The sequence below is a fragment of the Rhinolophus sinicus genome, linkage group LG11 (genome assembly GCF_036562045.2).
Source record: "Rhinolophus sinicus isolate RSC01 linkage group LG11, ASM3656204v1, whole genome shotgun sequence".
NCBI lineage: Eukaryota > Metazoa > Chordata > Mammalia > Chiroptera > Rhinolophidae > Rhinolophus > Rhinolophus sinicus.
In genome coordinates this window covers 1,447,331-1,462,277 of record NC_133760.1, presented here as the reverse complement: position 1 = coordinate 1,462,277, position 14,947 = coordinate 1,447,331, and the positions used below count along the sequence as shown (strand labels likewise).

General features: G+C 47.9%; 1 protein-coding gene across 1 annotated transcript; it reads left to right on the top strand.

Moving 5' to 3' along the window:
- The first annotated feature begins 3,270 nt into the window (after positions 1–3,270).
- RDH13 (retinol dehydrogenase 13) lies at positions 3,271–14,879 on the top strand. The gene is made up of 7 exons (XM_019710975.2): positions 3,271–3,474; positions 6,030–6,148; positions 7,701–7,856; positions 10,200–10,304; positions 11,270–11,482; positions 12,268–12,369; positions 13,746–14,879. The coding sequence occupies exons 1-7, from the start codon at positions 3,410–3,412 to the stop codon at positions 13,988–13,990; spliced, it is 1,005 nt and encodes a 334-aa protein (XP_019566534.1). The 5' UTR covers positions 3,271–3,409; the 3' UTR covers positions 13,991–14,879.
- The last annotated feature ends 68 nt before the right edge of the window (positions 14,880–14,947 follow it).

The following is a 14,947-nucleotide window of genomic DNA, read 5'->3' as shown; positions in this document are numbered from 1 at the left end:
GGGCGCAGCTCAGCTCCAAGTCCAGTTGCCAGTTGCTAGTTGCAGGGGGTGCAGCCCACCATCCCTTGTGGGAGTCGAACCGGCAACCTTGTGGTTGAGAGGACGCACTACAACCAATTGAGCCATTCGGGAGCTCAGCGGCAGCTCAGCTCAAGGTGCTGTGTTCAATCTTAGTTGCAGGGGGCGCTGCCCACCATCCCTTGCGGGAGTCAAGGAATTGAACTGGCAACCTTGTGGTTGAGAGGATGCGCTCCAACCAACTGAGCCATTCGGGAGGCAGCTCAGCTCAAGGTGCTGTGTTCAATCTTAGTTGCGGGGGGTGCTGCCCACCATCCCTTGCGGGACTCAAGGAATTGAACTGGCAACCTTGTGGTTGAGAGCCCACTGGCCCATGTGGGAATCGAACTGGCAACCTTCGGAGTTAGGAGCATGGAGCTCTAACCGCCTGAGCCACTGGGCCGGCCCCCCTGGCCGGCCCCCCGGCCGGCTCCCCCCACACACACACTCTTAACCACTGCCCTCCACTATGTCTCATGGATGGTTTCACCTGCACAAGGAAGAAACTATTCTCCAAAAACATTGAGAAAATGCATATGAACAACAACAACAAAATAAAATTACCCATCACCCTGTCTGGCAGAGACCCCATGCAGAATATTATAGTGTTTTTTTTTTTTACTCTAAAAATATGCTTGTATATAAACTTAACAAAAAGAGAGTCAGTCTGCTCCCCGCACCCCACCCCCACCACGTATTGGTGCTTAATGAAGAAACTCATGGATGTTCTTAAACATTGGAGCCTGATAAAGGCATAGACAGAGTCTGTCCAGAAGCACATACAGATGAACTAACTTTTACTGTCAGTGTCAGGGGTTCTGTAAGGGCAGGGACCCTGTGTGCCTTGTGGCTGAATTTCCAGTGTCTAGTACAATGCCTGGAATTTGTAGGTGCTCATTAAATAATTGTTATAGAAGGAATGCAGGAATAGGACTAGGAGAGAGTAGGACCCCTCTCCTGCTGACATTGAGGTTGATTTTACTTGCTTCTAGTGTGTTGCTATGACAGACAGGGCAGTGAGGAACATTTTCCTATGTATGTTTCTTTCTCAATGAGCAATTAGTAGCATAAATTCTTACAAGAGGAATGGCGGGGTTAAAGATATGCACGGATGATTTTTACCATGTATTGGAATGGCCTTTTAGGAAGGCTGTACTAATTGACACTCCCATCAGAAGGTATGAGTAAGTACCTGTTTTACCACATCCTTGCCAACACTCGGTTTTATCATTATTTTGATCATGCCAATCTGATAGGTGAAAAATATCATGTTGTCATTATCTTAAGAAGCATTTCTTTGATTGCCAGTAAGCCTGAGTAGTTTCATACATTTGTTGACTTTCTTTGCAAATTGCCCATCATACACTTTGCCTATGCTCCCCTCTCCTTGTTGGGGGAGGGGGGGTGGTTTGAGTCTTTTTTTTTTTGTATTGGTTGATAAGATCTCTTTACATAATAAGGATGTCAACTCTGTCATTATGGTGGATAAGAGGAGCCAGAAACGGAGAGAGGGAGGTCACTGCTCAAGGTACACATCTAAGAAGAAATGGATCAGGAATTTGAAACAAGATTTGTCTAGATCCATGTCTGGGGTTCTTTACCACAGTCTCCATGGCACCTTCTCCTTTCCCAGGTCATGCCCCCTCCATAGTCCAGGAGCCCTGAGTTCCTACAGTCTCAGAAAAGGGAGAGGCATCTTGCCAGACACAGCCATCCTTGCTACATCTGCAACAGCAAACCTAGTCTTTAGTTTGTTGTGTAGATTAAATACTTGGCACATACTAGGTACTCAATAAATAAATAGTAATTCATATTATTCCTTTTTTATTATTTTCTCTTCAGCCACATCTCTTGCCAGCTGCCTCTCCCTTCAAGCCAAACTTCTACTATCCCAAACATCTGTCACGTCCCAAGCTAGTTGCCTCATGACTCTTGGCATTTGCGTATGCTGTTCTTCCTATGTAGTTATCCTCTCTACTTGGTCCCCTTGAAGAACTTCTACTCATCCTTCAAAACCCTATTTAGGTTTCCCCTCCTGTGGGAAGTCTTCCCTCACTTTTAGGCTGAGTCTTCAATCACAGATCATGGTCCCAGGGCTGTTGTGTTCCCTTTGGGCTCACAGTTTTTAGAGCACTACAGAAATAAGACACACTTCTTCAAGGGGGAAAAATCATTAGCTCTGTACTACAAAAGCTGCAAAACCAAAGTGAATACATTTCATTCTATGTCTAGAAAACAAAACATTGCATCAACTTTATTGTTCAAGCCAATATTAAAAAACCTCTTGGGACATTTGGAAATGATTTATGAGTCACATATTCCTCACTTGATAAGAATTCTCAAGTATATCTGTTGATTGCTGACAAACCCAATCCAATCATAAATTAAACGAGTTACTTGTGGCCAAATAATTTCCAAAACAAAATTATAAAAATCTTTTCAACATTTTTAAATTTTAGTTAGCATCATTGCAGTATACTTTACATGCAATAAAATTCACTATTTTTAAGTGACTGCTCTGATGAGATTTGACAAATGTATGTAGTTATAATATAATCACTAGCAGGATGACGATAGAGACTATTTCCCAAACCCCCAAAAGTTCTCTCTGCAGGAATCACTTTCCCCACTCCCTCTTGTCTTGGCAACCACTGGTCTTCATTCTTTCACTAGAATGTCTTTCCTAGATCATATGACTGGAATCACACAGCACCAGTCTTTGGTGTCTGGCTTCTTCCTCTCTCAGAGTCATGAGACAAAATCCCCAGCCCCTTCTCCCAGACGCAGGGGTCAGAACCCCATCCCCTCCTCTCTCAGACCCAGGAGTTTGGGAATCCCAGGCTAATAGGTCCTGGTTTCTGAGCATCGAAATTCTCAAATTCTCCTATAGAGTCTATGAGGGAAGTACTATCGGTGAACACATTCTTAGATGAGGAAACAGGCTGATATATTTGAAAGTCACACAGAGGAGCTCAGTCTGGACGGGGCAGATGCATAATTGGAATCCTACAGCAGTTTCACTTCAGAACCCCACTGCGCCTAGTAGCTCAGAGAGGATGACGTCATTCGAATGGCCCGCAGGCCCCGCCCCCAACCCCCCCGCCCTCAAGACCCCGACCAAGCTCCCGCCTGGTAAACTACCATTCCCAGGAGTAGCCGCGCTCGCAGTCCATCCCCATAGGTCGCGCCCCGGAAGCCCCGCCCCTCGCCCAGTGCCCCGCCCCCCACGCCTATTTCAGAAAGTCACCATTCCAAGCTGCGCCTGCCTTTCCCCACGTGGATCCCTGTCCTCGGGTTCCTTGGAGCGGCGGGTCTGGGGGCGGTCCCGCGTTGCGTCCCGCTCCGGCCGGGCATGAACCGCTATCTTGTGCCGGTGTCTGTGCTGGGCACAGCGGTGGGTGGCGCGGTGCTGCTCAAGTGAGTATGTGGCACTCGTGGGTGATTGCGGGGCGATCGGCAGCCAAGGGAGAGAAGACGGGGTGGAGACTCCTCTCCCACCCAGGAGCCCTCTAGCTCAGCCCACCAGCAGTGTCCTCAGAGAATGTGGGGGGCAAACCGAGGCCCCAAGACGGCAGGTCACGGCCAAGGTCACCCAGAGGAAGGGGCGGATCCGGGCCCTTGTAAACATTTTGGTCTTTCGATAAATTCATTAATTCAGCAAATATTTTTGGAGCAGTTCCCATATGTCACTTTGCTGGCCCAGGTACAAGGAAAATGTATGCCACCGAAGCGCTTGTTATCCGAAATTAGAGAAACAAATAGAATTCTCCAACTCAGTAAACGGAAAGCTGGTATTGCATGGGATGTATACACAGTTCTTGTCTTTCCTAGGCTACTTTACTTTAAAAAGAAAAAAATGCTACCAAATATTGTATAGAAGCACTGTTCAGTAGAACTTTCTGCGGTGATGGGAATGCTGTGATGTTTTTTATTTGTGCTGTGCGTTACATGGGGCTATTGAGACCTTAAAGTATGGCTATAGTATGCCTGTAGTTAATGTGGTATTGTGTGATACACTTAAAAACTTATTAAGAGGGTAGATCTCAATATAAACATAAATGTTCCTGCCACAGTAAAAAAAATAAAAAGATTAGCAATATGTAATGTTTATTAGTTACACAAGAGAAGAGATTGTCGGGGAGTTACGCCAGAAAATAATTGGAATTTTGAATTAGTTTCTTTTTTTTTAAGGGCATGAAGGATAGACTAAATCTCTGTGAATAATCACCTTTGGATTTATTTATCTGCTCTATGATGAGGCTTCATTTTGAACTTGTTCCTCCTGATCTGATAATGTCTTTTCAATTTAGTTGGCGGGTATCTTGTTATTTATAATTCACTAAACTACTGCTGCTGTAAATATGAACTAGATATTTTTGGAAATCTCTAGAAAATGGAATAAAAAATATAGAATTATGGTAATAAAATTCATTGGCCGATTGGCCGCTGTTTTTATTTTTATTCATACCATTGTCTTTCAGTTCTGAAAAAGCTAAAAATAAATAAAGTGCCACTATGGGGAGAATGAAAAATAACAATGCCCTGGAAAGGAAAACATGGCTATTTATTTTTAATTTAAATTAGAAATTAGCCTCAGGTGACTAGTGGGCCACCATATTGAACAGTGCCCTTCTCTTGTGTGGAGATGGCATTTTTTTATTTGGCCAGTGCCCTATTGGTGACATTTGGTGGTTTCTGTATTGTTTTTGGATAGCTTTGGTTTTTCACAGAATGTGAAAGAATTCACAAAACTCAGAAAAGTAGGAAAATAAGAAAAGGTTTATTGAGAGTTGGGCAGCAAGGATGCCCATGGCAGTGTCTAGAGAAGATGGATGCGCTGATGAGAAGGAGAAACAATGGCAGAGGAGTTGCTGGGGACAGAGTCTAGAGTAGACAGCTGTCATGGGTTTCTGTTTAGCGGGGTTTTATATTTTTCTATGCAGGATGTAGGGTGTTGGTCAGCTTGCAGGGGGTTGCCATTATAATTCGACTCCTCTAGGAGCCATCCCGTTCCCATCCATAATGGATGCAGGGTGCTCGTCAGCTTGCAGTGGACTTCTTCCAGGAATTGTTCTCTTCCCATCTATAATGGGTGTTTGTTTGATTGCAGGGGTTGCCGTTGCTGTTGGCCTCATTTGGGAACTGTTCTGTTCCCATCTATGATGGATGTAAGGTGCTTGTTGGCTTGCAGGTGCAGTGCTAGCTGGGAGATTCAGAGCCACACAATTTTTTAAGTTCGTTTTTGTTAACACAAGCTTGTTCCTGTTAACTCTTTGCTTGTCTCATTAATTTCCAGTTTTTAGCCTCTGGGGAATATGAGTATAGTAGCAGCATCATGGCACCCCCCAAGGATGTGCACATGCTATGCTCAGAACCTGTGAATATGTTCCCTTACCTGTCAAAGCAGATGTCATTGAGTTAAGGACCTTGAGATGAGGTGAACTTGGATTATCCAGGTGGGCCCACTTACGTCACAAGGGGGAGGCAGGAGAGTCAGAGTTAGAGATTTGAAGGAGGAGGAAGGGGCCACCAGCTAAGGAATGCTGGAGGCCCCTAGAAGCTGGAAAAGGCGAGGGACTGGATTTTGCCCTGGAGCTTCCAGAAGGAACAGACTCTGCTGAAACCTTGCTTTTATTCCAGTGAGGCCTGCAGAACTGTAGGAGAATACATTTGCCCGGTTTTAACCACTGAGCTTGTGGTAGTTTGTTACATCAGCCATAGGACATGAATATAGGGGGTCTTTATAAAAAAAACAATTGTCACATCCTTGAGGCTTCCCAAAGGCAGACTGTGCTCCGCCCTTTACCTGTAACATGACCACGGCCCCAAGGAGTTATGTGATGTCCTTTCTGTCTTTCAGTTTGGGGAAGTCAAGGCTCAGAGGGGTCATGTGCCCAAGGTCAAAGCAGTCGGGGTAACCTGTGGTGAATGGACAGACAGATGGAACTGACTGTGCTGTTTCTTACCTTTAGGGATTATGTTGCCGGTGGGGCTTGTCCCAGCAAGGCCACCATTCAGGGGAAGACCGTCATTGTGACGGGTGCCAACACAGGCATTGGGAAGCAGACTGCTTTGGAGCTGGCCAGAAGAGGTGAGGTCCTGCTGTCTCTGCAGGGGCTTGGGGCGTGAGACTGGCGATGGAGGGTGTGCTTCCCCAGGGGATGTGAAGGTCACCCGATTCTTTTGCCTGCAAGTAGCAGAAACCATACTCACACTGGCTTAAGCCAAAAAGGCTGGTGACCCTGGATGAGGTAAGGTGGGGTTCAGGGTATCAGAGGAGGCTGTGGATACTCAGCAATTTTCGGTTTTAGTTTTTTTCTGCGTTGGCCTCTTTTTTTCCTACTTCAGATGGATTTGGCCCTAATGGCTGGCTCGGGATCTGGGTCAGAGGTAAAGGTCAAGACCTGGCTTCAGGCTCTTCTAGGTGTACTGGTCAGGCATTTTGTAGAAGGCCTTCGATTTGGGTATTCAGAGTTTTTCTCAAAGTCAGTCTGGGGTTTGGGAGGAATTCCATAGAGGAGAGGTGCCCTCCTCATCGCACACGGGTCTGTTTTGAAGTTAGCACGAATGGGATTTCCTGAGGGGTCAGGCATGAGAAAGGGCAGAATCAGGGTTTTTGGTCTGAGCAGCTGGAAGGCCAGAGCTGATTGGCTGGGACAGGAAGGCTGAGGCAGGTATGAGGGTGAGGGCACAGTGGACACTTTCTCTGGGCTTGTTGAGTCACAGAGGCCAGGGACTAGGCCCAAGTCACCTGTCTACCCCTGAGGTCAGAGTGGTGGGACGCTATGATGGGCAGCCCCACAGCACCACAGGGGTTTCCCCAAGGGAGGACATGTGCTCCTCTCAGGATAAGGTCAGAAGGGAAATTGGGAAGACATACCCACCGCTGTCCTGAGGGCTGGGATACCACTGGGAAGACGTACAGATTCAGGCGTCCGAGGAGTTCCATTTTGGACAGTGTGAGGGGGCAGTGGAATGTATAGGAGGGGCTGGGTCCCCTGTGGGTGGGATAAGCCACACAGGCCCACATGGTCCTCTCAGTCCTTGCTTTCTGTTCTCACTTTTCTAATTTTTTAAAGTTATTTTTATGTCTATGTTGAGATTTAATCCACATACCACACAATTCACTCATTGAAAAATGTGCACTTCAGGGATTTGTGGTATAGTCACAGAGTTGTGCAACCATTGCCACTCTCAATTTTAGAACATTTTCATCACCCCCAAACAAAACCTTGCCTCCCTTAGTCATCACCCCCCCAATTGGCTTCCCCTCCCTAGGAAACCATTAATCTACCTTCTATGGATTTGACTGTTGTGGACATTTCATATAAATAGAACCATACACTATATGTCCTTTGGCGTCGGGCTCTTTTCACTCAGCCTTAGGTTCTGTGTTGCAGGATGTATCCATACTCCACTCATTTTTCATGGCTGAATAATATTCCACTCTATGGACAGACTGTGTTTTGTTTATCCACCATCTGTTGATGGACTCTTGGGTTGTTTCTACCTTTCTACTGTTGTGCATAGTGCTGCTGTGGACACGTTTTTGTGCGGACTTCGGTTTTCATTTGCACTGGGTGTACGTATCTAGGAATGGATCCTTTTTTTAAAAAAATTTTTTTGCTATCCTGGGCTTCCAGGAGGCAACATCATCCTGGCCTGTCGAGACATGGAGAAGTGTGAGGCGGCGGCAAAGGACATTCGCAGGGTGACCCTGAATCACCATGTCAACGCCCGGCACCTGGACTTGGCCTCTTTGAAGTCCATTCGAGAGTTTGCAGCCAAGATCACTGAAGGTAGGAGGGAGGGCGCTGGCCTGTGGGGAGGGTCTCGGGTGGCCAGGCTCTGAGGAGCAAATTAAACCAGGCCTGGACCTCATCGCCCACAGAGCCAAAAATATTTACTACCTGGTCTTTCCCAGAGAGAGTTTGCTGACTCCTGCTCTTTAGGAAAATGAACTCCTGCATTAGCTTGGATCCTACAAGAAGTAGAAGCCAAGATGGGAGTTGGAGGAGGAGTTAGCCATGGAAGAGGGGCAGAAGCAATGATTCATCCATTGTTTCTTGCGGCTTTCTGGCTCTCAGGTGATGCCAGGGACAGAGATGAGTCAGATTCAGGCTTTGCCTCCAAGGAGTGCCCGGTCCGGCAGGGACACAGCCATGACAACCTTGCACTGCTGGAGGACCCACAGGCACAGTGCAGACTCTCTGACCTCCCACTTTTTTGCTGGGCATTCTTTTCGCAAATCCAGGTATCAGGCTGGTGTTTTTCAGCACTTCTGTTGCATTAGTTGGTTACTCACGCTTTTTGCTTCCCATCTGGTGTTTTTAGAACTATTCACGTATTTATTTTTTTGAATAGGAATAACCTTTCCAGGAATAAACATTCAGGAAGTACAAACAAGGAGACAGAGACAGGTCTCCCTGCCACTCCTGCCCCTAGCTACTCAGACTCCTTCCTCACGTGTGTTCAGTTCTCCCCCATGTGTCTTGCTGGAGACAGTTTATGCATTTATAAAGCAGGCAGGTGTATACACCTCCCCTTGGCTTTTTTGTACAAATCAGAGCCTGTTATACGCCTGGTGGTCCATGATCTTTGTCCCCCATTGTCTCTTAGAGATCGGTTTTAGGCAGAGTGTCCCAGTTCTTGCGGCTATATTGTATTTCTTCATTCTTTTTTTGCAGCTACATTGTGTTCCATTGTGTGGATCTGACGAGTGATGTTACTGGTTCTCTACCAATGGCCACTTGGCTTCCAGGTTTTCAGGGCTACAGGCACTGCTGCTGTGAACATTCTCGTATATCTGTTATTTCTCACACATGTGAGGGTCTCTGCAGATCTTGAACAACCTCTTCCTTTCCACCCAGCTCTGTATTAAATGAAAGCAGGAAAGCTAGTGGGGAGACAGCAGCTATTGCTCAGAAGTGGTGAAGAAATAAACATTCATGGGGTGTTTTTTTTTAACCCCTGATGCAAAGAAATACATGTTTGTTGTGGACAATCTATTAAAATCCTGAACAGTAAGTAAGAAAGAACTAAACACCTTTGATTGCACACCAGCCCTAAGGGAGTCACTGTTAACCTTTTTCCCCCCTCTACATCGTGAAGCTTTCATCTTGAAAACATAGCTGGTCTTCTTTATTTTAACAATACAAATTAATAATATGCAGGAAGAATTGCAGGGGGGAAACTGAGTCACAGAGGAGCTGTATAACTTAGCTGGGATCATACTGGTCAGGGTAGAGCTGGGGGACTCGAACCCCCCTCTGATAGGCTCCAGAGCTTGTGATCCTGATGGGTGTGCCACACCCCCTTCCCCTCAAATAGAGAACAAAATAGAAGCTCTGTTTATTAGGTGCTACATGACTAATTCATTATTTTCATTGATCCCAAAACCATTTTGGGAATGTTATGGGTTCTGTTGTATCCTCCCAAAAAAGACATGTTGGAGGGATCCTACCCTCAGTACCTCAGACTGTCACCTTATTTGGAGAGGGGAATCTTTACAGAGGTAACCAAGTGAAAATGAGGTCATTAGGGTGGGCCCTAATCCATCTGACTGGAGTCCTTATAAGAAGAGATTAGCACACAGACATGTACAGAGGGAGGGCCACGCGAGGAATCAGGGAGGTGGCTGTGTACAAGATAAGGAGAGAGGCCTGGAACAGATTCTCCCTCATGGCCTCAGAGGGAACCAGCCCTGCGACACCTTCCAGCCTCCAGGACTGGGGGACGATAGATTTCTGTTTTCAAGCCACCCTGTGTGAGGCCAGAGATCAAGGTATCGGCAGGACTGCACTGGATAGAATTTTTCCTCAGATTTCCAGCTTCTGGTGGTGGCCGTCAATCCTGGTGTTCTTTGGCTTCTAGCTGCATCTTTCCACTCTCTGCCTTTGTCATCACACCATGGTCTCCCCATGTGCATGTCTGTGTCCAAATTTCCCTGTCTTATAAGGACACCAGTCATGTTCGATAGGGCCCACCCTATGTCCTCATCTTTACTTGATTATTTATGCAAAGACTCTGTTTCCAAAGAAAGATCACATTCACAGGTTCCGGGTAGACATGAATGTTTGGGGAACACTGGTCAGCCCAGCAGGTATGGAGCTGACACGTTTGCCCTGACCTTTGCCTTCCAGAGGAGCAGCAAGTACACGTCCTGGTCAACAATGCGGCCGTGATGCGGTGCCCCCACTGGGCCACGGAGGACGGCTTTGAGATGCAGCTTGGCGTTAACTACCTGGGTGAGGCCACAGGCTGCGTGGTATTGCTGTCAGCCTGGGATGTGGGCGGGTCCCCAGTGGGCCAAACACAGGCTCACAGTGCAGGTGGGAGGTCCCTTCCTCCATTCTCCAAGGCGTCCGGGTCACCTGGTAGCTTGGGGTTGCCTGACCACCTCTGGATGTTCAGTCTTTCGGAACCTCTATCAGTCTCTTGACATCTTGTCCCTTTGTCCGTCCTCCAGTCTTTGTCTTTCAGTTATGCTGTCAGTCTATTTGTTGTCACCCTGAATGCACCTAGGGTTCTGTTAATAAGGGCAAAGAGTCAGTGGGTCATACTGGATAAGGGCCCACCCTAATGATCTTACTTTAATTGCCTCTGTAAAGAACCCAGATCCCATCTACAAATAAGGTAACATTCTGAGGTTCTGGAGGGTTGGACTTCAACATATGTTTTAGTGGGGAGAAGGATACAATTCAACCCTAAACACACATATTACTATCATTCATGCCCTATTGGTTGGTATTCAGTCACATGACCTGATGTAGCTGCAAAGGAGTCTGGGAAATGTAGTCTTTCACTGGGCAGTCTTGTGCAAAGCCAAAAATCATATTACTAAAGAAGAAATGGAGAAAATATTTTGGGAGACAGAAGGCAGTCTTTTTCCCAGTTGACCTCATAGAGTTATCAAAGGGCTTGACATTTGGGGTTGGATAATTCCTTGTGGGGACTGTCCTGTGCATTGTAGAATGTTGAGCAACATCCCTGGCCTCTACCCAATAGATGGCAGTAATGTCCCCATTTCACTCTGCAGTTGTGACAACCAAAATTGTCTCCAGATAATGCCAAATATTCCGGGGGGGCAAAATTACATCCGATTGGGAACCTTGTGTTATTAGGAGGGTGAAATAAGGTAATGTTCTCAGTAGGGTCCTAGGCATGTGGTAAGAGTTCAGTAAAAGTTATCTTTTTGTTATTTTTCATCCAGGTCACTTTCTTCTGACAAACTTACTGCTGGACAAGCTGAAGGCCTCGGCCCCTTCACGGATCATCAACCTCTCATCTTTGGCCCACGTTGCTGGGCACATAGACTTTGATGACTTGAACTGGGAGAAGAGGAAGTATGACACTAAAGCGGCCTACTGCCAGAGTAAGCTGGCCGTCATCCTCTTCACCAAGGAGCTGAGCCGGCGGCTGCAAGGTGCGAGTGTGGCCTCCTTCTTCCTTTAGCTCTCAGCCTGGAACAGTTCTGCTGTGACCCTGGGCTGATGAGAGGTCACGCACTGGCTCCAGGACAGAGTAGGCAAGTGAATGACACACATGTTAGCGGGCTCCCCACTGGTGCCTGAAGCAGACCATCACTAATCAATCACAGGCTTCTTCCCTGCTCATCCAGGACAGGCATCTGAGCCTTTGGTGCTCCAGGCCAGTGGACATTTGGCAATCTCTTTGGCTGTCATTTCAGGGAGTGGGGACGGGTGGACTTTGCTACTGGCATCTGGTGGACAGAATCCAGAGATGCTGTTCAATATCCTACAGTGCACAGGGTAAAGAATGATTGGATCTCAACATCCATAGTGCTGAAGTTTAAAAGTCTGCCCTTCACTCTTCCTTCTCAAAGTGGACCAGCAGCATCAGCTCACCTGGAAGCTTGTCATAATTGCAGCATCTCAGACCCCACCCTGATCCACTGCTTCAGACTTTCTGCGGGGTGGGGCCAGTGGTCTGGGTTTTTCCGGCCCTCCGTGTTATTTTTACACACACGCTCAGGTTGAAAGGCTCTGCTCTGGGCAGCCATGAAACAGAGCTGTCTTGCAAGATGAGACTACCTGTCATGGAGACTTCAGAGCAAGAAGGTGGTGTGGGTTTGAGGGTAGGAAATGGGAGACCCCCAGGGCTCAGGGTGGGCAGCATCAGGCTTCCTGGGAAGGAGTGAACCTGGTGTCTGACCCCCTCCCCACTCCTATTCTTCCTTTCTCTCCCCAGGCACAGGAGTGACCGTCAATGCTTTGCACCCCGGTGTGGCCAGGACAGAACTGGGCAGACACACAGGCATGTATAACTCTGCCTTCTCCAGCTTCATGCTTGGTAAGTCCCCACTCGGCGTGGGGTCCCTTAGCTGAACCCCTGCCCTCTCAGCAGGGGCCCAGGACCCTCCTCAGTGTATTAGCCATAGGATATGTATAGATATTTAGGGAGATTTATTAGAAGAGATTGGCTCATGATTTATGGAGGCTGAGAAGCCCCACCATCTGCCATCAGCATGCTGGAGACGCAGGACAGCCGGTGGTGTAGTTCTAGTCCACACCCAAAGGCCTGAGAACCAGGGGAGCTGGTGGTGTAAGCCCCAGTTTGAGTTTGATGGCCAGCAGTGCCGATACCTGAGGGCAGAAGGAGGTGGATGTCCTAGTTCAAGCAGAGAGAGAGTGAGCGAATTCACCCTTCCTCACCTTTTTGTTCTATTCTGGCCCTGAACTAAGTGCATGCTGCCCAGGAATAAACGGATTTCCTTTATTTAGTCTAAGGATTCAAATGCTTACCTTTTCTGGTCATACCCTCAGACACACCCATAAGTAAGGTTTTACCAGCTCTCTAGGTGTCCCTTAGCCCAGCCAAGTTGACATATAAAATTAATCACACTCAGGGACTATTCTCAGGGGCTTTGCTCTGCCCTCTCCCCTGTATCTTCCATGGTACCAAGAACAAGTCACTTTTCTATGTCGATCTGGCTAGCCAGCCTCAGAATAGTCCCAGGAAACAGTCCAGAGTCCATCTGATGAGAAAACCGTGTCTCAGAGGAGGAGCCTGTAGAAGCCCACTGCTGGTGTCTGGCTGTGCTCAGGGTAACCTAAGCTTCACCTGAAACTAGCTGTGCTACTCTGCGAGGCTTACCTCTCAGCCTCAGTTTACTCCTGCAACGTGAGGACCAGCATAGTACCTGCCTCACAGTTGCTGGGAGGTTTAGATGAGACCTCCCTTAAAAAGGCCAGCACAGTGCCTGGCCCAGATTTAAGCTGAGTAAATAATTAGAACTTTATAACTGGATTTGTAATCCTGAGAAACATTTGGTAGGTGAGTGCCAAGTGTCAAGGGTCTTAGGCTGAGGCTGGCACTGGAGGTGCTCAACAAATACATGTTATTTTAAAGCACGATGGGGCAGGGTGGGACTCAGGGCTGACTGAGAGGACAGAGGCCTTCCATCTGCCTGGGAAAGCCAGGGAGGCTTCCTGGGGGAGGCAGCTTTTGGGTTAGTCCCTGCATCTGGAGGGATTTGGCTAGGCAGTGCGAGGGAAGGGACTTCCTGGTGGAGGGCACCCTAGGAACAAAGGCCTGGAACTGGGCTCTGTGGGACTACAGGCCAATGTCTGGCCTCAGTGGGCCCTGTGTCCTGGGGGTGGTGTAGGGCTTTCTGTGTCTTCCTCTTTGAGTGTGTGTGGACTGAATGTTCTGTGGGCTGACTGCAGGACCCATCTTCTGGCTGCTGGTCAAGAGCCCCCAGCTGGCGGCCCAGCCCAGCACTTACCTGGTGGTGGCGGAAGAACTGGAAGGTGTTTCTGGAAAGTACTTCGATGGACTTAAAGAGAAAGCTCCGGCCCCTGAGGCTGAGGATGAGGAGGTAGCCCAGAGACTTTGGGCTGAAAGTACCCGCCTGGTGGGCTTGGAGGTGTCTCATGGGTCCTCTGTGAGGGGAGAGCCCCTCCCCAAATAACCTGGGAGCAGGTGTGAAAGCCACCAGGGAGGCAGAGTCATCAGGATGGAGCAAGACCAAGGATAACTGCCATGCCCACATCACCCTCTAGGTGGCAGTATTGACACTGTATGGGCCTCAAGATGTTAAGGAACGTGGCTGCCATACCCGCTTAACCCTCTAGGTGGCAGCATTGGCCAAGGAATGCTGGCTGCCATGCCCACATCACCCTCTAAATGGCAGTATTGACCTGGTTTTTTTTTCTCTTTTGTGGCCACAGTGGATTGGACTTCAGGTGGGCACCTTACCCAGGGGTTGGCTGGGGCACTGTGCCTGCCGAGAGGAGCCAGCTCCCTCTGGTGTGGGCCACAGTGGGGGACCGTATGACCATGGACAAGTTGTCTGACAGACACGGGTGAGTTCACGGTTCCCTGTGGGACCTTGTACAGCTCCAGCCTCCTCTCCGAGTCTCGGTTTCTCCAACTGTAGAATGTGTGCAGTATCTTGACTACCTCACAGGATGGCGTGATGCCAAACAAGTAATTTCTTGGCTCAGGGAATAGTAGCTGTGCATTCCTTCCCAGAGGAAGTTTACTGAGGGTCTTACATAAGCCAGACCTGGCCTTGTTATCTCCCAGTCATGCCCTGGACAACAGCTGCTGCTGCTGAGTACCCCGGATGCCTGGGGTCATGACCTTTCCTTGGCCCGTAGACTCTCAAGCTTATTCTTTAAAAAGATTAATAATAGAACATCTAGCTGAGTCACAGGTTTTATTTTCTTCCTCCATGCCAGTGAGGAAGTGCCAACGAGCTGAACAAGAACAACTCATGTATTTCTTCCTTTTGGGAAACTCAGACGTCAGTTTAAATATCAGGGCAATAAAACATGTTCAGATGTTTAGAGGTGAAAGTGCTTCCCTCTTTTTATGTGGCGACAGTCATTGATGTCTAGCTGTCTTCTGTGTTAGAAACAGGGCT